This window comes from Aythya ferina (genome assembly GCF_964211825.1).
Source record: "Aythya ferina genome assembly, chromosome: 2".
Classification (NCBI taxonomy): domain Eukaryota; kingdom Metazoa; phylum Chordata; class Aves; order Anseriformes; family Anatidae; genus Aythya; species Aythya ferina.
In genome coordinates, this window is record NC_140297.1 from 108493441 (window position 1) to 108515673 (window position 22233).

At 39.5% G+C, this 22233-nt stretch overlaps 1 protein-coding gene across 4 annotated transcripts in view; it reads right to left on the reverse strand.

The window, feature by feature from the left end:
- The window catches only part of ARHGAP28 (Rho GTPase activating protein 28), a 77105-nt gene that overhangs the window by 5027 nt on the left and 49845 nt on the right, over window positions 1-22233 (reverse strand). For all 4 annotated transcript variants that reach the window (XM_084508165.1, XM_084508164.1, XM_084508166.1 and 1 more), the window contains 9 exons: window positions 19222-19309; window positions 17053-17210; window positions 13164-13329; window positions 12958-13049; window positions 11488-11565; window positions 8211-8373; window positions 6714-6796; window positions 1776-1973; window positions 951-1094 (listed from right to left, as the gene is read on the reverse strand). In XM_084508165.1, coding sequence (XP_084364291.1) covers window positions 951-1094; window positions 1776-1973; window positions 6714-6796; window positions 8211-8373; window positions 11488-11565; window positions 12958-13049; window positions 13164-13329; window positions 17053-17210; window positions 19222-19309 — 1170 coding nt within the window. The remainder of the gene's footprint in view (window positions 1-950; window positions 1095-1775; window positions 1974-6713; window positions 6797-8210; window positions 8374-11487; window positions 11566-12957; window positions 13050-13163; window positions 13330-17052; window positions 17211-19221; window positions 19310-22233) is intronic.

Here is a 22233-nt window from a genome sequence, read left to right on the forward strand (position 1 = left end):
AAGTAAGTTCTTAAACACTACATCCAGTTGGTGGAGAAAAGCTGGTGGCTTTAAGATAACCAGAGGGAGATCTTTGTATCAGACTTTCCTAAGCCTGAACTGGACCTGGAGCTCTGGAAGTTGTCCAAGGTATCCACCTCTTTCCTCTGACTATCTGGTGAACAGAGACCTGAGAACTACTTCATCAGATGCTTAAAATTTAGACCAAGTTTTGGTGTCTATGTAGGGCCAGCTGGAATTTCTTTTTGCTTAGGAAGTTAGTGCAAAGCTGTAAAACCAAAACTTGCAAGGAGAATATCGAGTGTTCTGGGCCAGAGCATGGGTAAGTGCAACTACTAATATGGACCATCATATTACCCAACTACAGATCCATGCATTTATAGAATATCTATAGGTCTGTAAAGGACCATCTACATATGATCATTTTCTTACAAAATGTATAAAAGCATCACGTGTAACAGTTTATAACTTGGAAATTTCAAAAATCATTCTGCATGCATCACCTTTTCTCAATCAATCCCCAGTGCTTTGTATTATCAAAATATTGGGACGGGAAGCACATCTTTCAAGATAGCTCCCAAATCACAGAATCACAGAATGTTATGAATTGGAATCAGTTTGTTTGTATGGCAAAATATACAAGCTGTTGTCTGACTGGAAAGTTAAGGGACTTTTATTTTAAATGTTTGTATAAAATCCACTATTCTAATACCTTCATTCATACTGTTTTTCTCTATTAAAATATACAATGAAGGTCTGATATTGGTCTAACTCACCCCAGATGGGAGCACTTAGAATAGAAATAAAATCTGAAGACATATTTAAAGAAGCAGTAGCTTTATAACACTTCTGTAGGAATTTCCTCCCCACACTCCAGAAGCTTTTATGAGATAACAGAGGAGGGATGTTAGTTAAAGCTGACATTTTAATATGGTATATTTTTATCACACCTCTGGTCTTTCAGGTCTCTCCCGCTCCATGGTCTTTCTCCTCAGAAGTTTTCTCACTCCTTTGTCAAACATCAGCTGCCTCTTGCTGTTGTTTATTGCTGCCTCATTCATTTTTCTCACTTGGGAAATCAGGAAGGACGGCACCTAAAGGGAGGAAAACAGAGCTGAGAATAAATATTTGATTTTTCCCCCTCATAAAACTGGTGTTTGGTCTTCAAAAATTTACCAAATTTCATGCATCAGAAGCTCTATTTATTACCGCAAGATACATGGGTTTAGCATTTCCCTCCAACAACACACCTTTGGTAATTCATCTTTCATTCCATTTCAATCTTTTTAGTGGTTTGCCATGGTAGGAATTTTTTTAGGAAACTGCCTTTGCAATCCACATCATAGCTTCCCTTTTTCACGAGGAAAAGAGTTAAGACTGTCATCATCTTCACACCAACTTTCAGAAGTCTAGCAAGTAGTATATACTTTTGGCCCATATTTTTATAGACTAGACTTCAAACAGTCATTTCATTTGATTCTAGTGTAGATATCTCACCTAGGCATCTAGATTAAATCGTTCTCCTATAAATTCTCCAATATAATTGCTGTGGGAGAGGTACCTCTACAGGGCAATTCATGCAAAGGGAATGTCTTAGATAGGCAAGGTAAATCTGCTCCCAGAGGTACCTGCCACTTTATCTCATTCTAGATATGTAAAATAGTTAAATCTTCCTCAGAAAGAAGCTCAGTTTAGTCTGTTTTCTACAGTTCTGCTGTATACAGCAAAATCCTTCCCTGTACTGGAACCATAAAGAGGGAACCAGCATCACTCACTGTCCACAGGATGTCCTGGTACCGAATTAAAAGCCGCACAATATGTGCTGTGGTGGCAGCTGCTTGCATTTCTTGTTGGTTTGCACGTTTCCCTTTGTAGATGAAGAGGTTTGGTGCAACAATCATAGAAACATTCCACAAATTCATTTTATTCTTCCCTTCATTAGCAACCACCTTCTTCAGGAACTGTAAAAAGGCCTGGAAAAACAACACTTATTATGCTCAAACAAATTATTTCACTCAAACGAGCATTTTCAGATGCACGACCTATATGGCTAGAAAGCTGCAATGTTTGCACTTGGAAGTGAAATTTAGGGGCTTTTGTATTCTATTTTGGATTTCTTGCTGTCACAGTTACAACATCAACCAGAGAGAAGTAGTTCAGCAAAATATACTTTAATAAATTATGTACCACTTAGAGCATAATCCCAAATCCCAAAGTCAAGTACAGTATCTGTGGTAAGGCTCTGAACCCTGTAGTAGAGGAAAGATAGAAAGATGTTGCATTGGAATAATTAATTTCTTAATAGGTTTCCAAGCGTCCATTTTGATCTAACTGGTCAAGACTTTATATGTTACCATAATCAGGGTGATCAGCCTCTCTTCAAATGTGATATAATCTGAGGCACTTCTGCAAGCAACCCCCAGACTTTTGTTCTGGGATAATGAACGCAAGAAGCATTCAGTGGTTATTCTCTGACGTCCCTTCTGCACATGCATGGCAGACTCAAAGGAAACTCATTTCCCTTTTGGGCAGTTTATTCGAATTTTACTTGTGTGACTGAGTAGGATGGATTGTAGCTGTGGTTAGAGTTGGGGTCTCCCAGTGAGTCCTTTTGCAACACAACAACATTAAAACCACTATCTTTGTACCCTGACATTGTTATTGAAACATTTTTACAAACCAAGGGATTACAAAACAGAAAATGTGTTGGAGACATTTCTAAAATCTCATTATAGATTGCAAGTAGAAACACACTCATTTTTGTCATCATTTCTATTTTAGTATAAAAGCCTAGTAATAATTAAAGCCACTCTTCTATCACAGAATCACAGAATTTTCTAGGTTGGAAGAGACCTCAAGGTCATCGAGTCCAACCTCCAACCTAACGCTAACAGCCCTCCACTAAACCATATCCCTAAGCTCTACATCTAAGCTTCTTTTGAAGACTTCCAGGGATGGTGACTCCACCACTTCCCTGGGCAGCCTGTTCCAATGCCTCACAACCCTTTCTGTAAAGAAGTTCTTCCTAACATCTAACCTAAAACTCCCCTGGCTCAACTTAAGCCCATTCCCCCTCGTCCTGTCACCAGGCACGTGGGAGAACAGGCCAACCCCCACCTCTCTACAGCCTCCCTTGAGGTACCTAAAAAGAGCGATAAGGTCACCCCTGAGCCTCCTCTTCTCCAGGCTGAACAAGCCCAGCTCCCTTAGCCGCTCCTCGTAGGACTTGTTCTCCAGGCCCCTCACCAGCTTCGTCGCCCTTCTCTGCACCCGCTCAAGCACCTCGATGTCCTTCTTGTAGCGAGGGGCCCAAAACTGAACACAGTACTCGAGGTGCGGCCTCACCAGAGCTGAGTACAGGGGGACGATCACCTCCCTAGCCCTGCTGGTCACGCTGTTCCTAATACAAGCCAGGATGCCGTTGGCCTTCTTGGCCACCTGAGCACACTGCTGGCTCATATTCAGCCGACTGTCCACCATCACTCCCAGGTCCTTCTCTGCCTGGCAGCTTTCCAACCATTCCTCTCCCAGCCTGTAGCTCTGCTTGGGGTTATTGCGCCCCAGGTGCAGGACCCGGCACTTGGCCTTGTTAAACTTCATGCAGTTGACCTCAGCCCATCGGTGCAGCCTATCCAGATCCTCCTGCAGAGCTTTCCTACCCTCAAGCAGATCGACACACGCACCTAACTTGGTGTCATCTGCGAACTTACTGAGGGTGCACTCGATGCCCTCATCCAGATCATCGATGAAGATATTAAAGAGGACCGGCCCCAGCACCGAGCCCTGGGGGACGCCACTAGTGACTGGCCTCCAACTGGACTTGGCTCCATTCACCACGACTCTTTGGGCCCGGCTATCCAGCCAGTTTCTAACCCAACGAAGCGTGCGCCAGTCCAAGCCAAGAGCAGCCAGTTTCTTGAGGAGAATGCTGTGGGAGACGGTGTCAAAAGCCTTGCTGAAGTCAAGGTAGACCACATCCACAGCCTTTCCCTCATCCACCCAGCGCGTCACTCTGTCATAGAAGGAGATCAGGTTCGTCAGGCATGACCTGCCTTTCATAAAGCCATGCTGACTGGGCCTGATCGCCTGCTTCCCCTTCAAGTGCTGCATGATGACTCTCAGGAGGATCTGCTCCATGAGCTTTCCTGGCACTGAGGTCAAACTGACAGGCCTGTAGTTTCCTGGGTCTGCCCTCCGGCCCTTCTTGTAGATGGGCGTCACGTTTGCTAGCCGCCAGTCGATTGGGACCTCCCCCGATAGCCAGGACTGTTGATAAATGATGGACAGCGGCTTGGCCAGCTCCTCTGCCAGTTCCCTCAGTACCCTTGGGTGGATCCCATCTGGCCCCATCGACTTGTGCACATCTAAGTGCCGTAGTAGGTCACCAACCAGTTCTTCATGGATAATGAGGGCCACATCCTGCTCCCCATCCCCTTCCACCAGCTCAGGGTACTGGGTATCCAGAGAACATCCGGTATTGCCGCTAAAGACTGAGGCAAAGAAGGCATTGAGCACCTCCGCCTTTTCCTCATCTCTTGTAACTAAGTTTCCCCCCGCATCCAGTAAAGGATGGAGATTCTCCTTAGTCCTCCTTTTTGTGTTGATGTATTTATAGAAACGTTTTTTGTTATCTTTAACGGCAGTAGCCAGATTGAGCTCCAGATGAGCTTTGGCCTTCCTAATTTTGTCCCTGCACAGCCTCGCTACTTCTTTAAAGTCCTCCTTAGTGGCCTGCCCACTTTTCCAAAGCTTATAAACCCTCTTTTTCCTCCTAAGATCAAGCCACAATTCTCTGTTGAGCCAGGCCGGTCTTCTTCCCCGCCAGCTCGTCTTTGGGCACGTGGGAACAGACCGTTCCTGTGCCATTAAGACTTCCCTCTTGAAGAGCGCCCAGCCTTCCTGGACCCCTCTGCCCTTCAGAACCGCCTCCCAAGGGACTCCACCAACCAGTGTCCTGAGCAGCTCAAAGTCAGCCCTCCGAAAGTCCAATACAGCGGTTTTACTGGTCCCCTTCCTGGCCTCGCCAAGAATAGTGAACTCCACCATTGCGTGGTCACTCTGCCCTAGACAGCTCCCGACGATCACGTCCTCCACCAGTCCTTCTCTGTTTGTGAAGAGAAGGTCTAGCGGGGCACCTCCCCTGGTAGGCTCACTAACCAGCTGCGTCAGGAAGCTATCTTCCACGCTCTCCAGAAACCTCCTAGACTGCTTTCTCAGGGCTGAGTTGTGCTTCCAGGATATGTCAGGGAAGTTGAAGTCCCCCACGAGTACAAGAGCTGATGATTTTGCAACCTCTGTCAGCTGCCTGTAGAATTCCTCATCCTCATAGCATGTTTTACATATAGTGTTCCATATCTGTATGGACTTTTTAACAAGAAATAATTCTCATTGTTAACAGATGACTGGCAAGACCTTCAAACATTTAGAAGGCGGTTCTTATTCACGTTCTACACCTATGAATAAATACAAGAAAGTACCTTGTTTCATAGAATCATAGAATCATAGAGTTGTTTGGGGTGGAAGGGCACTTCCAACTCCCCTACCTTGGTCATCAAGGGACATCTCTCACTAGGCCAGGTTGCTTAAGGCCCAGCTAAGCTGGTCTTGAACATTTTCATGGATGGGGCATCCACAGCTTCTCTAGGCAACCCGCTTCAATACCTCACCATCCTCAAAGAAAATATTTTTTTCCTAATATCTAATCTAAATCTACCTTTATTTAGTTTAAAGCCATTACCCCTTGTCCTGTCACTACACTCCCTGACAAATAATCCCTCTCCAGGTTTCCTGGAGGCCCCCTTTAGGTCCTATAACTGAAACTAACCAACAACTATACTATACAACCAACAACTATACTATATAACCAACTATTATATAACCAACAACTAGATTTAAACTAACCAACAGGAGTTCTTCCTGAGTTGTGAACCTGCAGGGTCTTGATGAGCAGGGAACCTGATGAAACATCTGTGGCTCCCTGGTAACTCATTCACCCAGGTTTCCTTTAAGTGGAAACAAGTTCAAAGACCCAGACCGTGTCTCTTAGAGTCAGGGCACAGCTCCAACCAGATCTGGGAGCTCCCCCCATGCCAAATGTTTGTAGTCACAGTGTTTGTATCAAGGAATGGTACAGGGATGTGGGCATGGGTTTGTGAAGCAAAACAGCTAAGGCTGAGGCCCTGACATCCATGCTGTAGATATATACATGTATTTCAAGAGTTTTTACTTTGGATTACCTCCTCCAGTCTGGTCCTGTGAACTGGAACACCTTCAGCCCTCAGGGTGCATTAAGCAAACTCCTTAGGGACAGCTTCTGTTTTAATTTCAACCTAGAGAATTCCAATCATACAGAACTCCCAGGAACTGAACCTTCTTTTCCCAAACTATTAAAGGAACATCCCTCTTTTAAAAAGACGTTTCAAAATAAATGATGTCTGGGAGCCATTTACTAACATATGGAGTTGGATACCTTCTGTAACTATTTCTAATTGCTTGTAAAAGAAATGACAGCTAGGGAGTTTGATCACCATTTCAAGGAAATTATAAGAAGCATAGATGAATACTTTCATGGTGCAACATCTGATCATTGACTGTTAAGAGAAAAAAAAAAACAAACCACACAAAAGAAAAAAAAAATCAAACAAAAAAAACTGTCTCTCATTTAGAAGTCAAAGGCACCACAGATGGCAGGTGATAGCAAACAAAGAGCTTACCTTGGCTGTGTCCCTATTGGCTTCAGGCAGCAGCATGATCAACAGATGCAAAGCTTGGAGCTGTAACTTGATCTTGGAGATTTCTAAGAACATGAATAATTACATTTTTCAAATCCCAGTTACAGATTTTGTTCTAAAAAACCGGTTGGTCAGTAGTTCTAGAAACACAGCAATGACTGGACAGTTCAGATTAGCATGTTTAGCTATTGATTGACAACAACTTTTTTCCCAAATATAAATTTGGTTTAATGAGTGGGTTTTTCCTTAACATCTGGGATCTTTGTCACAGACAGAGACAAGGCTGTATAAAATTCTGTCTGAATAACAAGGACTCAATATTTTTCAGTGCTAATCAGATTCCCTCTGATATCTGGGTCAGAATGTGTTGTACAGGGATCATGTACTTTCCACCTTTTCAAACTGAAATAGATATTTGTTTTCAGAAAAATTTCATACTAATATTGTTGGGTATTTTGCTGAATGCTCGTGTCAATAGAGTGGAGATTGATTATTTATAACTTAAAAAGTATTTGTTCCAAATCTAGCACTCTAGCTAAATGTCAGTTACAAAATACCATAATGATTTGGTGTGAAGAAAAGAGGAAGGGAATACTAACTTACATCCACTTCCATTCTGGGAAGATGAGTTGGGCGAAAAACAAAGGTGTGATGTGGATAGTGTGTCTATTATTGAGAAAAATAGTCACTTTATTTTGCACAGTCCTCCTGTTCAGTCTTCACCACACTGGAAAGTGATCGTCACTGCATGAAGTCTGGGACTTATAAGGAGCATACTCAATTATGTGAAGGATGCAGCAAGGGGTCACCTCTCTGTGCCCTCTAAACTACCTCATGGAGACATAGAAAATATGGCTGCAGCCTTGTATAAAGGTTCTAACTTTTCTGTACCAGTCTGCCTAATAAATTCACCATCCTGATAGTCTTACTCTGTCCTAGCTCAAGTGAATTTACAATAAAGTCAATAGGTATTGCAAGGTACTATGGCATTCTTCCTGGAATAGAAAAGAACGAAATGTACTCCAAATGAGACAGCGTGTGTACACTGAAAACAAAAACAGATGGCCTGAAGCCATCTGTGATCACATATATCTTGTATGAATATTCTGACCTCAGCATAAACTTTAATAAAAATTATAGATCTAACAGAATATTAACGAAAAGGAAGTGACTTGAACGCACCTTGCAGAAATGTTAATTTATGAAATCAATGATTTGTGTGAATTAGCATACATATGAAAGGTATTGCTCAACCATTGTTTGTTCAAAGGGTTCAAATCTCACAATAATCAGTTGTGTCACTCACACGAATCTATACTATAAGCTAAATACACATATATTTTTTTTCCATTCTAAAAGGAACAGTTGCAGAAAAATTAAATGCTTATGCCACTCAGTAGATTTTTTTTTTCTTTCTTTCTACTTCTGTACTGCTGCAATTTATCAACATCAGTTCACGCAAACTCCTTTTCTACCTACTTTCCACTAAAGTGATGAAAGCAGGCAGATATTCCACTGTGAAGAGCGGACTTGGGAGTTCTCTAATAAACATTTTCAGCAGTCCTGCTGCATCATTGTTTCGCACTTGGTCCCAGTCAAAAGTGTCTTCATAAAATTTTGCCTCCAGTTCTTGATGAAGATTCTGAAAGATAAGAGGAACATCTGACTTTCAGTCCTTGCTTCTGACCTGGCAATCTGAGATCACTTCAGAAATCTTTTTACAAACAACAGGCATGTTTACACCACTGCTGAATTAAAGTAGCCCTAAATCAGTAGTGGTCCTGGTACAGCTGTGTGTTCAGAGCAGGTTAACACAACCAATTCCTGGGGATATTTTTCAATGCAGGCTACATTTTTTTACTATAACTAGATCTCTGCCAGTGACATATTTGACATATTAAAATACTCGTACAGAAGTTTTGACCCTTAAATCACAAAGAAATTGCATGTTCTTCCTGCCAGTGAAATTGCTAGACAATCTGTTGGCATCCTAGTCCAGGGGCCTTGAGCAAGTGGTTTGAACTTCTTGACTTCCTGTCTTTAGAAGGATATTTTCTTTTAGGTTAGTGATAATTAAATTTGATCACTTTGTAGGAAAATGAAGGCACCAAATAATCATCAAATTATCAGAAAAACTACACTTGATGCATGATAAAAAAAAAAAAAAACACACAACAACACAACAACAACAAACACTCAAAAGCCCAAGAGAGAGTTCAGACAGAATTGATTATACTGTTTGGGGTGCATATTTAATCCTGTTGTTCTCCACGTGAGCATCTTGCTCTATAACAAAGGTATGTTTGGCTCTGGGGGGTAACAAATCAATATTTCATAAGTGTGTGAATGGGAAATATTCAGTAAGGTTCCTATTAGGAGCAGAATTTGGCTTCAAACCCAGATCACTGTTTGGAAAATGCAAGCTTTGTAAAAAAATTTTTGGCTAAATAAGATTGAAGGAGATTCTTGTAATGTAAGGATATCCATAAATAATGCAGCTTTCACAATTATTACTGGCCAAACACTGCCTTATCCATAAGAAGCCTGTTAATTAATTAATTAATTTATTTATTTATTTTTTTGTGAGACTGTTTTTGACAAAATACATCTGTAGTTGATATTCAGGTTTCAGATCATGCTTTTGTCAAATGTACATTACTACTACAAAAAAACAAACAAATAAACAAACAAACAAAAAAAAAACCCACACTACCAACAACAAAATAAAACAAAACAAAACAAATAAAAAACAAACAGTCCATTTGGACAGAAAAGCTTTCAAAAATGAATTTTGTTTACCATGCCTCACTTGAATGGAAGGAAATTACATATCAAATATGGTCACACATAATGAAGTGAAATGGCTGGCACAAAAGGAAATAGAAACTTATTCAGGATTTTGTGTATAATGTTACAATCTCATTTTTACTAGCACGTTTTACTTCTTGTAATCTGGGCTATCACAGCTTCCTCTGTTCACATCCTTTGCTCATAAACCATATAAACACCTGGATTAAATTTTCTCTTGGTAACTGACTGGGAAATGTGGAACAGAACTCCTCTCCTCACCTTATCAAAATCGCAAGAGGAGAGAAGAACTACTCTCCATTTTTCTGCTGAGAAAGCAGTAGAAATACAAAGCAAAATTTTTGAAACGTACACATATGTGTACATATATCTACACAAGCAAGAATATATAGAGATATTTATACATAGAAGCATACACACACCCACAGACACATGCATCTAAGTGCTTTCAAAAACTTTTTGGCCATTTTTTTACCATGGCTGATCCCACAGTAGATTATTGTGCATTTTTGGTTCACTGGAGCTTTCGTTACAAACTAGATTAGAGACTAGATTAGAGAGGAAAAGTTGTATTTATTTCTTCTATTCTTTGTTTTACAGAAGAGTAAATTTAAATTTTAATTGCTTCCATATGCCTTTTCTTTCTCCAAACAAGACTGAAATAAAATTGGAATGCCCTCAAATCATAATGTCATAATAACGTATGAAGGCTTTGAAGGATGAAATCTGGATCTACTTTGAAAAAAAAAACAACCTCTCTCTTTCTGGTTGGGTTGTTGGACAGACTTAAATGAAGCCAAGACTCAAATAATTTAAAACATTTATGTGGACAGTTTGACTTACCACCCAGTACAAGAAAGTTACAGATAACCTCGTATCTCATAGAATCTCCCTAGGTAAAGGCTGTGAATAAGGAGTGAACAAGACACAGCACTCTATATGCAAAGAATAAGAAAGTCATTTAATTAGGCAGAGCACAGCCCTGCTGTGTAATCTCCCCAGAGACATCAGAGAAATTTGAGATTGTGTGAAATAATACTCTTAAGTATTTGTATGAAAAAAATGAGGAATCTGACAAGTACAGGACAAATTAGGAGTTCTCTTCTTCAAGATGTGGCACTTTGCAAGGTACTGAATACTTTTATCAATCCGGAAAGACAAAGGGAGTTGGGATGCCACTGCCTATCTTTGGTGTATTTCACATGATGTTGCTTTTTCTTGTACAGTCATTTTTGACGATACCCAGGCCATCAGTGTTTAGTAATCCCCAACATTAGTCTTTGTGCATGTGCCACCACACTGAGCCTTCCTGCTTCAGAAAGCAAGAATGGTCACACTGCCACACTCAATAAGAATTGAGTTAGTCTGGAGAAACGTTTCCAAGTGTTACTGCACTGTAGTGGTAGAGCCAAGGTTATTGGCTACCAGCTAGCCTGTGTTCATGGCCTGCAAATAGCCTGTGAAAATACAGCATTCTAGGCTGCCAAACAATGAACACAGGCCAAAACTCTCTCACTTGGAACATGAAATTGTAAGATCACAGAAGACAAATGAGAAACAAAATGACAAAAAGGTTAAAATGACATAGAATAAGATCTTTATCTTAAGTCAGCACAACTTGACAACACTGGATTTCTGAAATAAATTAAAAAAGAGATAAGATCACAGCAATTTTGGATGACAAAGCTAAACTGAAAGTATCGCTCAATGTTTAGTTCAATTCAACATCAAGTCTATGCTTTATATAGAACATTAACAAATGCAAAGCAATAGACCACGTGCTCTGTGATTTATTGGTTCCCAGGAACTAATCTGCCCTTTCACTGGTAGGACTGGAAATGCTGATCTACATACATCAGTATTTATGTGCAGTGAGTATTTCTGTGTACTGTGTTATTTGACACAGAAGCTGTGGTCCGGGAGACAGAAAACTGGCACAAACGTCTACCTTAACCCTGGAGGCAGATCCGGGTACTCGAAGAATTCCTTCAGTTTCTAAACCAGTTTCCTCAAGCTTGAGCAGCAACTGAAAATAAAGAAAAACCCAGGAAAATTCTCAGAAGTATTTAAAAATACTGCTTTTTTTTTTTTTTTTTTTTTTTTTTTTTCCAACCTAGGTCTCATTGAAACTAACTTGAAAAAGATACATTTCTAAATAATTTGCTAATGAAAACAAGCCAGATCATGTAAGTATGCCTTCCTAATTTGATCTCTATATTCCTGACCCTGAAATCCACCATATGGAGAGTACGGAAAGCTGATAACACAATAGGCCCCTCTGTCCTTGATTTGGGACTTGGCACTGCTATAGAACAAGCAACACATAAATGTATTAATAAAAGGGTAGATACACTGGGTTAAACACAATGGTGTTTTGAAGGAAAATTAACCTCAGAGAAACGTTTAAGTCTCTCCCTGAAGAGCACAATGGAATGGATTATAGATAACATATGTTTCTGGGACCTGAGAACTCAGATTAGAAAATGATCACAGGATATTTTATTTTGAAATTTCTGTGAATAGAGCAATAGGCTTTATATTCTAATTTTTTATAAAAAAAAATGTTTTGATTTAACAGAAATTAGAATGAACAAGAACAAAAAATCTTTCTTAGTATTTATTCATATAGCTCTGAAGTTTTGCTACCAGCTCTACTTTCTGTTCTCACTGTTGGATCCTTCTAATTTTCAACAGTAACTTGACAGAGGACACCGAATCACAGAATTGTCTAGGTTGGAAGGACCCATGAAGCTGTTTGCAAAGTCATGCAAATATCCAAGATCTGTCAGTCTTTCCCCTGACATTCCTTGCCACTTCCCCTTTCCTAAGTATTTACATTGAAATTTATTGTATTGTCAACTTCTTGTAAATCTGTGTAAATGTATGTGTGCTTGTGTCTGTGTACCTGTCTCCAAGACATCTGCTGGATGTCAATGTATTGTCAAAAGACTTACATAAATGACATGTAGCTTGTCATAAAAACCTCAAGGAGAAGATACCACATCCACTCTGCAAATAATAGCTAAGTAATACCTGCAGTTTGAATTCACATGAAATTAAAACTTTTGAGAGCAGTCACTTGTGCTACTTCTGCACACACCCACACAATTTTGCCTGCCTCTCTAATTTAAAGAGAAAGGGAAACAGAAAGCCTGACATTTGTTTTGCAAGGTTTACTGTATAGTGCCACACAACTGAAAAATGGAAAGAGGTCCCCACCATAGCAAAAATGCAAAAGAAGCAATTATTGTCTCTTTGTCATGAGGTGTTCAAAACACAACATACATACAGAAACCTGTAGAAGACACCTTGAAAACTGCAAAGCTTGCATCTCTTCTTATCTGATGTGTGTTCTGGGTGTCAGTGCAAATGATGGAAATGCCCATCTTAGTGGCTTAGACGGTCACGTTATACTCACTTTTTGGAAGATGAGGGGAACTTTTATTCCAGGAACCTTCTTTTGATCATTCTCCAGCAACACTGTTAGAGGGACTCCAAAAAGACCATTTTCTTAAAAATAACAACAACAAATATGAAAGAGAGCAAACACAGACTTGTACATATCTTTTTAGTAATGCTGAGCAGTGCCCAAGTGGCTGCCACACAGATGCCATGGAACAGTACCTCGTCCCCGCACCCTCTCTGCACGGTTCCTCTTCAGCTCCACTCCCAGGGCATCATAGAAGGCTGTTAGCTCAATCAAGGAGAGGTAGCGGATCTTCTTCATGTCTTCAGGAGAGAGATCTCCAACCTCTGTCAGTCCAAACCGGCTTTTCCGAACAATGAATTTCTACAGTAGAGATGGGTTATATCTTGGCATGTAAATTTTTATTTTGAAAGAAATGCTCATATTTAAAAGGAAGTCAGGGTAGATGGGTAACACCAAAGAGCTGAACTGCAACCCTATATATTAGCCTGGTATGTTGACATAACTTCCATCCACCTGAAACAGAACTTAGCTTCTTGCTTACCATGTTCACTTGCAGTTCAACTGGTGTCACTGGAGCAGAGATGTTAACCTCAGTGCTCTGCCAGTACTCTAGGCTGGAAGAACGAGCTACATGTTAACTAAACTTTGCCAGTTTTAGCAGTATATTACACCTTGCTTTGCTTCTTCCTCCCCCAGAGTGTCTTTGATTGTTGTTTAAGTAACTGACACATTTCATCATGGATATAGTTGTATATCTATTGGTGGTGGGAGGGATGAGTACCTGTCTGCTTTGCATAATACTACTCATTTATGAGGTCTTACAGGAGAATTCAGAGTAAAGATCTGAAAAAAGTCCAGCAGTAAAATCAGATAGTCCTGATGCCAACCTGACTCTTTACTGGCACTTTTTATTGCTCAAGAAGCATTTAGACATAGAAATGACTTCTAGCAGCTAAGAAATGATTTATTCAAGTAGGCTTGAACTAAATGATACTTAGTAATATTGGGCATGTGAAGATGTCTACATATTTTAGAAGCTGCAGTGTCATGGACGTGAGCCAGGAGTATTGCATCATACCATAACAATTTCTACAAATGTCAGAAAGAACAAATACCCAACAGTTTTTGACACAATTTCCAGAAATAATAACAAAGTATGGTATAAAGCATGCTTTCCAAAGCTTTGTGTAACTTTGGTGTTATATATATATATATATATATATTTAATTTAGTTGTAATTCAGACCAGTGATTGTTAGTCAGAGGTACAAATAAACACCGTTGCAAACAATCTCTTCCCTTCAGGGAATTGTGTGGAAACCCATCTTTTTAGAGTGTTTTGCTTCTGGAGATTTCTTCCCAGTCCTCCCATTTTAAACAAATTTGGACTCAATATATTTAACCCAATCCAGCCAAACATGCTAAGAAAAAGACAGGGAAAAAAATAAATAAAAATTTACACCAGATTTCAAAAGTAGGAGAAGAGAAAGGACATGTAGATCATGTGGGCTGAGTCTTCCTGAACTGCACTGCACATAGCTTTTCAATAGGGGTTAACTATAACTGGGGAGCGCAGGGAATAGAATAAGTAATGTATTTGCAAGATGTTTAGGGCATTTTAGTCCACAATCTTTACTCCCCAAAATGCAGCAACCCTACTGTTGCTCTTATGCTGAGACTTAATAATACAACAAGATCTATATGGATCATGGCCTTCTGAAGATAAAAATAATTTCTATTTTTTTTCAGCCCCATTGATGTACAATGTCCAAAAGCACTGTAAGTCATCTTCGGGAAAAAAAATTATACAATATATATATGTTTCCTGAGGGGATGGAGAATAAAACAGAGAATAACAAAGTCTGTTTGCAAGTACTAAGCATACCAAGACAAAATGACAAACTCTCCAAAACTGATTACAAAGGGTAGCTACAATGATTTTTCATATTGGCTGGTTGACTTCTAGGGTCACAATAATGTGATACAACGTTAACACAAGGTTTGGGGCTATGCTTCTTTGTCATGTCTTCTGTCATTATTTTCCAGTGATTTTTCTTACAAACAGCGGAGTCATGCTATGTAGCATCAAAGATGGCTGTGGTATTCTGAAAACTAAAGAACTAGTACTTTGACTAAGAATCATGTCTGATATTGTTTGACATGTTTTCTCTGTATATATGGTTTACTATATGATTTACTATATGGTTTACTTAGATAGGCCTGAAATGCTTACTGACTTTAATTTTAAGAAATCTTTGGCTAAGTCACATTAATTATGTTTCCATGTTGGCGAAATTGCATGTAACCCTATGGGGCAAGTGATGTTGAGTTGGCTCCTCTGGAAGCTGCAGAGGACATGGTATTTTATGACATAATTTCTCTACATGTAGCTCAGTATATGCCATCCATGATGCTGATTATACTAGCATGCAAGAAAGCTCCCAGAAAAAGTATGATGTGTAGACTTCAATTTGCACTTTTTGGCCCACCTTGAGGAAGTTTGGACAGTCCTTAAGAGCACGGGTGACTGATCTGCATAACAGACCAAGAGGTGATTTTTTGCTGGGTCCCATTACAGTCTGAGCCATTATGGGAAAAAACAAATACCATGAGTGGCAACACATGAGCTAAGAAAAATGCCAACACCAACAGCTACAATTATGGTTACAATTACAGTTAGAGTATCTCTGCCTCCGATGACCTGAAATATTTCTTGTGTAAACTTCCAAGCACACAGAAAGCTGCCCTGCATGCAGGATAGTTCACCTCAAGCACAAAACTGGCCTTTTCTAAAACTAATCAATTATGCATCCATGGGTCCAAAATAATCAAAGTGGTTATTCTCTTCCCTGTTTGTCACCAGTTTCCCTGATCTATCAACTGGAAAGTTAGTGTCAGAGCGCTTGCAGAGAATAATTTGTGTGTGTGTGTAGTAGCAAAGGCTGGGGTCTGAGGTTTGCTATTACAAGGAGCAAGGAGGAACTCTTGGTTTGTGAGAGTCATGACGAATGCAGAGATAACCTTATTCTCCACAGGATGCCAAGTTAACCATACCACAGAAAAACAAAAACAAAACAAAACAAACAAAAAACAAAACACAGGGATTTCATAACAGTTGCAATCAATTTGGTATCTTATCCCTCTTTTCAACAAGGAAGCTTAATTCTGCATCTAAAGTTCTGCTTCCTTGTTGGTGCCTGAGATAGACAAATGGATAATTCTCAGACAATTCAATGTCTGTGTGGATAGCAACAATTTCGGATTAGTTCAGGACCTCAGGATGCCATAACATTCAGGAAATGCTTACAAATAATTTACAGCTATTTCAGACATCTCAGTAAAGAGTTGATATCTGGAGCATGAGCCTAAAGTTCCAGTTGTTAGTAATGGAAGCTGTGAAGGCTGATGGAAATAGAAAGCTATCTACTGAATACAAGGAATAATTCCAGAAAATGGCATGACTGCTCACTGTAGGTCTTGTTGGATGATACACGATATGGTTAACTTTCCTTTAGCCATTCATGCAGTGTCTCCCATAGTGTAATTGCATAGAATATTGATTGGAGGCAATCAGCACTGCTGCAGGACTAAGGCTTGCTTTCCCCTCCTTCATCTGTGGAGCAATTTTAAATCTATGCATTAACAAAGGCAGATAATCTGTGGGGGAATAAAGTAGGAAAGCAGACCAATAATGAAAATGATTGCTGGTATTAGTGCCAGTAACAATTTCATTTCAATGTGAAAAATGTGCAGGTAATACAATATTTGTGGATTGAGTTACATATATTCATTTGTGATGGGTACATCTGAAAATCAGGCTTGAATATCCAGTTTATCTTTGGTACCTCTCTGGGAATCGGTCATAAACTGTAGGCAAGCATGGAAGAATGCATAAAGAACTCATGCGGATTCGCCATGAAGAACACATAGCAAAGAACAGCTAATGCACCTTAACAGCCTCCAATGTGTTGGGCATATAAAGCAGGAAATTAATGGGTAAAAAAAATAATACACAAAACTAAACCAAAACAAAAAGAAAACAACAGCCACAAACATTGAGGAAATATATAGAGAACAAACTTACAGGCAAAGCAGAGTCTTCCTTTCTGAACCTCTGGTTTTTCGTCCACTCTTGGGTTTTTGGAAGGACTGTAATGGATTCTGAGAAAGAGACCTCATAGGAGAGCTCTTCTGTTACGGACGGGCTGCCTTTATCTAGTCCACAGTCTAGACAGCTATTAGCTGAAAATAAGGGATACTGCATATGAACACCAAATGTATGCTTGCATTCAGGACATTAAAAAATTGAACCAAGATGACAAAAATCTTGAGAAAGTAATAAAGGAAGTGCTTCAAAGAGGAATTTCAGTGTAAAACACAGCATGTTCCTGTTTTGACTGGAGGAAATAACCCCTTAGAAATAAAACCCTTATTTTCATTTTAGATTATTTAACTTGTTGCTTTTCGTGAGAAAGATAGTCAAGTTGGAACTTCCTGTTTATCACAAATTATCAAGTTTTTGTACTCTGTCCTTGTCTATCCAGGCTAGCAAACAGTGTTGGCACTTGTGTGATGAGCAATTGAGAAAAAAAAAATATCAGATAGAAAAATGTTGACACATTTTCACGTCAGTCTTGATTTATTTACAATCAAAGGACATTGTGCATATATTTTATACACATTGCGCATACATTTTGTATGCTCACACACATATGCACTCACATTTCTCACAGTTGCTAGTCTAGGTGCGTAGCACCAAAACAGGACTCAATGTACAATCTTAGTTTGCAAAAACACTACTTTTACTGTAATTTCTGATAGATACTATGAAATGACTTACTGTACAACTCTGAAATTCGGTTGCCTCCTGAAATTAGTGGATATCAAAGGAAAATTTTTGAGATCAGTACAGTCAAGTACAGAAAAACCCTATTGTCATGGAGTCCAAAGTGTGATAATATACATGAGTTCCAGTGTTGCCAACTTTCATGACTGATCTCTCACATTTCCGGACAATTTTACATTTTCCATTAAAGTCCAGCTCCTAGACTCGTGCAATTGGAACAAGATCACAGTTTCCACTGAAAGTGATATAAAATTTCAGCCCCCAGGACTGCAGAGATGAGTTTACTAATGTGACCCAAATGCATTCAAAACCCATGGAAATCAGAAGGTGAATTAAAAAGTATTATATATTTTATAAGCATTTGTATGCCCCATGATTTTTGAATCATTTCATTTACAGATATTTTTTTTCCAACATATGTTGTAGCAACATTTGTTTTGAAATTCTGGTATGAAAAAGGTAAGCTTGGCTTCTGAACTTTGGCCTCAGATATTACCCAATGGCCAAAGAATTTTAAGATGCTTTCCATCTCTCTTTCCATCCTTAGATCTGGTATCACAGACTCACTGTGGTGGCCCTGGCCATTTGCTACTAAATCTGTTCTAATACAACTGCTTGAGGGGCACAGGTATCAGTAGAACAGTGAAATGAACAGCTTTTGCAACCAAGGAAAACGTCTGTGGCACTATATCCAAAGTTAAGCATCTAAGTGACTAGTTTAGACACTCCATATATGTGAAAGTTAATATAATTATATTAATAATAAAATAATACTTCTTAATAACCCTTTAGGTAAGCCCTGAACAGTAGTGATGGAAAGAGCTTTCAAAATAAAAGATGGACATTCCCTGGAAGGCTACTGACAGCTATCTGGACACCGAGTAGAGCAGAGCTATCCTTTTCATTAGCACTGCCAATAACTGCCAGGGCAAAATGTTTAATGGGTGTCCAAACCGACACCATTAGTATAGCAGAATAATAGGGGAGAACCAGAAAGACAATAAATTTATAACATTACAATTTCTGCAGTACTGGAAAAGAAATATGGAGGACATATGCATCCTTCTTTTTATGATTTGCCACGAGAAAATATACTGCTGAGAGACATATTTTTGGCAACTTCTGCTCCATACCCTTTGGAGGTTACTTTCACATTCCAAGCCTTGCAATATTCAGTACATTTTAGACATCGATGCCTCAGAGACATCAGTCTGTGTCTTTAAAAAAACATCTTGAATGGGAAACTTTGGGTCCTACATGACAATAAGCTGACAATGATATTAAGAAAATATATGTAGCACAGCCCCACCACAAAAGAGGGGACTAACCTCAGAACCACAAAAGGATCTTTCTGTCTACCATTTTTCTAGGAGGAAGTGAACACTGGTTACACGTTGGCATACTCACAGCTAACTGATTTCCAAACTGGCTTCTGCCCAGGAAGCTGGATACCATTAGAAGGAACTGGTGACACTGGAACTGTCTCAAATGTGGGCTGATAGGCAAGGAAAAATGATCAGACTACAGTGAAAGTCAACTTCTATGGACAGAAACTGCTACAGTTAAGCAACAGCAAATCATTCTCAGCTTACATCCTTTGCCAAGTTTAAACAACCTGTTGTGATTTGCCAGAGTACATTTTTCATAGCTGAGCCTGAGAATTAATCTTCCCCAGGCTGCACAGATTTGGATCATGTTGAGGTCAGTGATATTGCAGCTCACTGTAGCTAATGAGTCCTGCCCTGTATAATGACTGAAATTAGCTAAATAAATTGCTGTACGTAATTGTACTAAGTGAAAGGTCCTTGTCAAATTGTAATCCATCCTGCTTTTAATCACTTTGGTCACAAATCTTTTTGGGGACTCTCTGACACATGCTGAACATCCCAAGCACCTGGCAGACACCAGGCTATTCGCTACCTTTCAGGATATTTGGGCACTTGCGAATTGTTAATTGATGGATGTCCTCCAATAGGCTATATAATAACACTTTAGCAGAGAACTGAAAATACAGTTTTTGGAAAAAAAATGATCATTTTTTATAATCAACTTCATTTCTTTCTGCTCCATAAATCATTCTGTGCTGTGTGAAAGTGGGGGAAAGGGCTCTGAGCATAGTGGGTGACTTCCAGGCAGAATCACCTCTCTGGCTACTGGGTTTTGCCCTTATGCTCAGCAATTTGGGGACTGATAAAAACTAATCTGAGTGTGCATGTGTGTGTGTGTGGATGGTATTGCAGCTCACCTGCACATTTGGGGATGAAAAAAGGCTGTAATTTAAAAATGCTCTGAATTGTACTCAGTGAAAATGACTACAATGCCCTCAGCCAGCCTTGTATTCTTTTTGGCTGTCCTTTATTATCCTGCTTGGAGCCCACCAATCTGCTGCCTCACCCCCCTGAGCCTTAAGGAGCAGCCCCCAGCTTGCTGAACATGCAGCTGAGAGCCCCAATGAGCCTCCAGCAACAGCTCTTCAAATTGCTCTCTGAATTGTTAAATTGGCAGTTTATCAACAAGCAGTGATGCCTCAGGGCAGTATTTGTTGTCTTCCCCTGATAAAAATGTGTCAGATGTTTAAGAGGCAGGCAGCTCTTCCAGTTGGAAACCTGAAATAACACTGCAGTTGTTTTATTCAGTTTTATCCTCTGAGCTATTTGGGTAATGAAGTCAAATGTAACATGAATAAGATCTCTCCTGAGAGAGTCCATTTAATGGGCTACAAACTTGACAGCAAACAGGATTTGAGTCACATAGACTTCCTTTGCCAGCAGACTGTACAAACCACTGACTTATTTATTTATTTATTTATTTATATATTTATATATTTTAATGGAGAACTGTAGGAAGCTGTTAGCACAAATCCCATAACATATTTACAAACATTTTTAAGACATAAAAAGTAAGAGCGTTTCAGGTGGGAGTATGGGAGTGGAAGGGTTGGTTAAACTTGCATCTACAATTTTGGAAAATCAAACATTGCTTAAAATCTGCTTGAGATCCAGATAGAGGAATTAAAGGTAAATATTCTATGGTTCTATGATTAGCAACTGGCTCACTTTCACTGTGCAGAATGTCTGACCCTACAAACGGTATTCAGAATAGATTTACAGTGAGTCAAGTTTATTAAAGAAAAAATCCTTGCAGCCTTGATATCCAGGTGAAATCAATAATGAAGACGCTGAAGCAAGCGGCTTCTGCTAAGCACAGGGGAGCTGGAAGAGGGGAACTGAGAGCACAGCTCTGTTTCCCACCCAGCAGTGCTTGCAAGAGCCTGGAGGCTGCTTGAGCTTGTGGCAGATGGATGTCATGAGCCATGTACAATATCAGGGTAACTAAAAGCATCACATTCTTGCTTTCATTTCCCAGCCTTCACGGGGGAACTACATGTATAAGAAAAACCTTTGTGTCTTTTGTGGAACTCTCTTCTAGATGAAATCAACAGGAGTTTTATTTTTTTTTTATTTTTTTATTTTTTTTAAAAAAAAAGCTTAGGATAATATGATGCAAAGAGAGGGTGGGCTGGGAGTATGGGAGTAAAACCTTTATATTGCATTAATTTGGAAGTTCCATGTTGTTTCTTTAGTAAAAATGAAGATTAAAATGCTTTGCAACTCATATCTTAATGAATGCAAAAGGCCAACAGTCAAATTGTGTTCTTAATTAAATTGGGACAGATTTATTCCTTTGGCTGGGGCTCCTGTCAAGGCAAGACTTCATATATCCTGATTTCTAACTGAAAGTGATTCATTAGACAATTCTCATGATCGGATACTAAAAATGAGCCCAGTGTTTACTAGCATAATGTACACAGGAATTTCCAATGGGAAGAGGAAACTAGAACAGCAAGAAGAAGATGGAGATGAGATAGATAGTTCTTTAGTGGTTACCCTCATTGTAGAAGATGTAAAAACAATTAATTGGAGCACCAAAGCAACCAAATCCTGTTGTCAGCCCTCTAGCTAAGGAAAATGAACGCAAAAGAGGTAGTCTTATAGCTCTAGTCAGGGTACAGCTTGCCAGTCCTTTGGTTTAATTCATATTTCCAAGTGCTGTCATCATGATTGTCTTTTCATGCAAATAGCTCTGGGTTAGTTAGTGATTCTTCTTTAATTAAGATAAGATTTTCTTGTGCATTGCTGAAGTATAATGCTCTGAGAACTCTTGAGGAGTTTTAGTTGATCACAACATACAGGGATGGGCTGTTAATGAGCATGTTGCTTCACTTCCTCCCTCCAATAATAAAATCAATTTATTTTTTTTTCCCCATTTGTATTCTGCTGCTGATTTTTCTAGGCTTTGAGCACTAGCAGAGCTGATAGTTTCTGATGGAAACAGCAGGGTACCAGCAATAGGAAAAATCAGGCCACTGTGATTAATAAACCACCCAATTTAAATCCTTGTACTGTGGCTGTCAGTTGA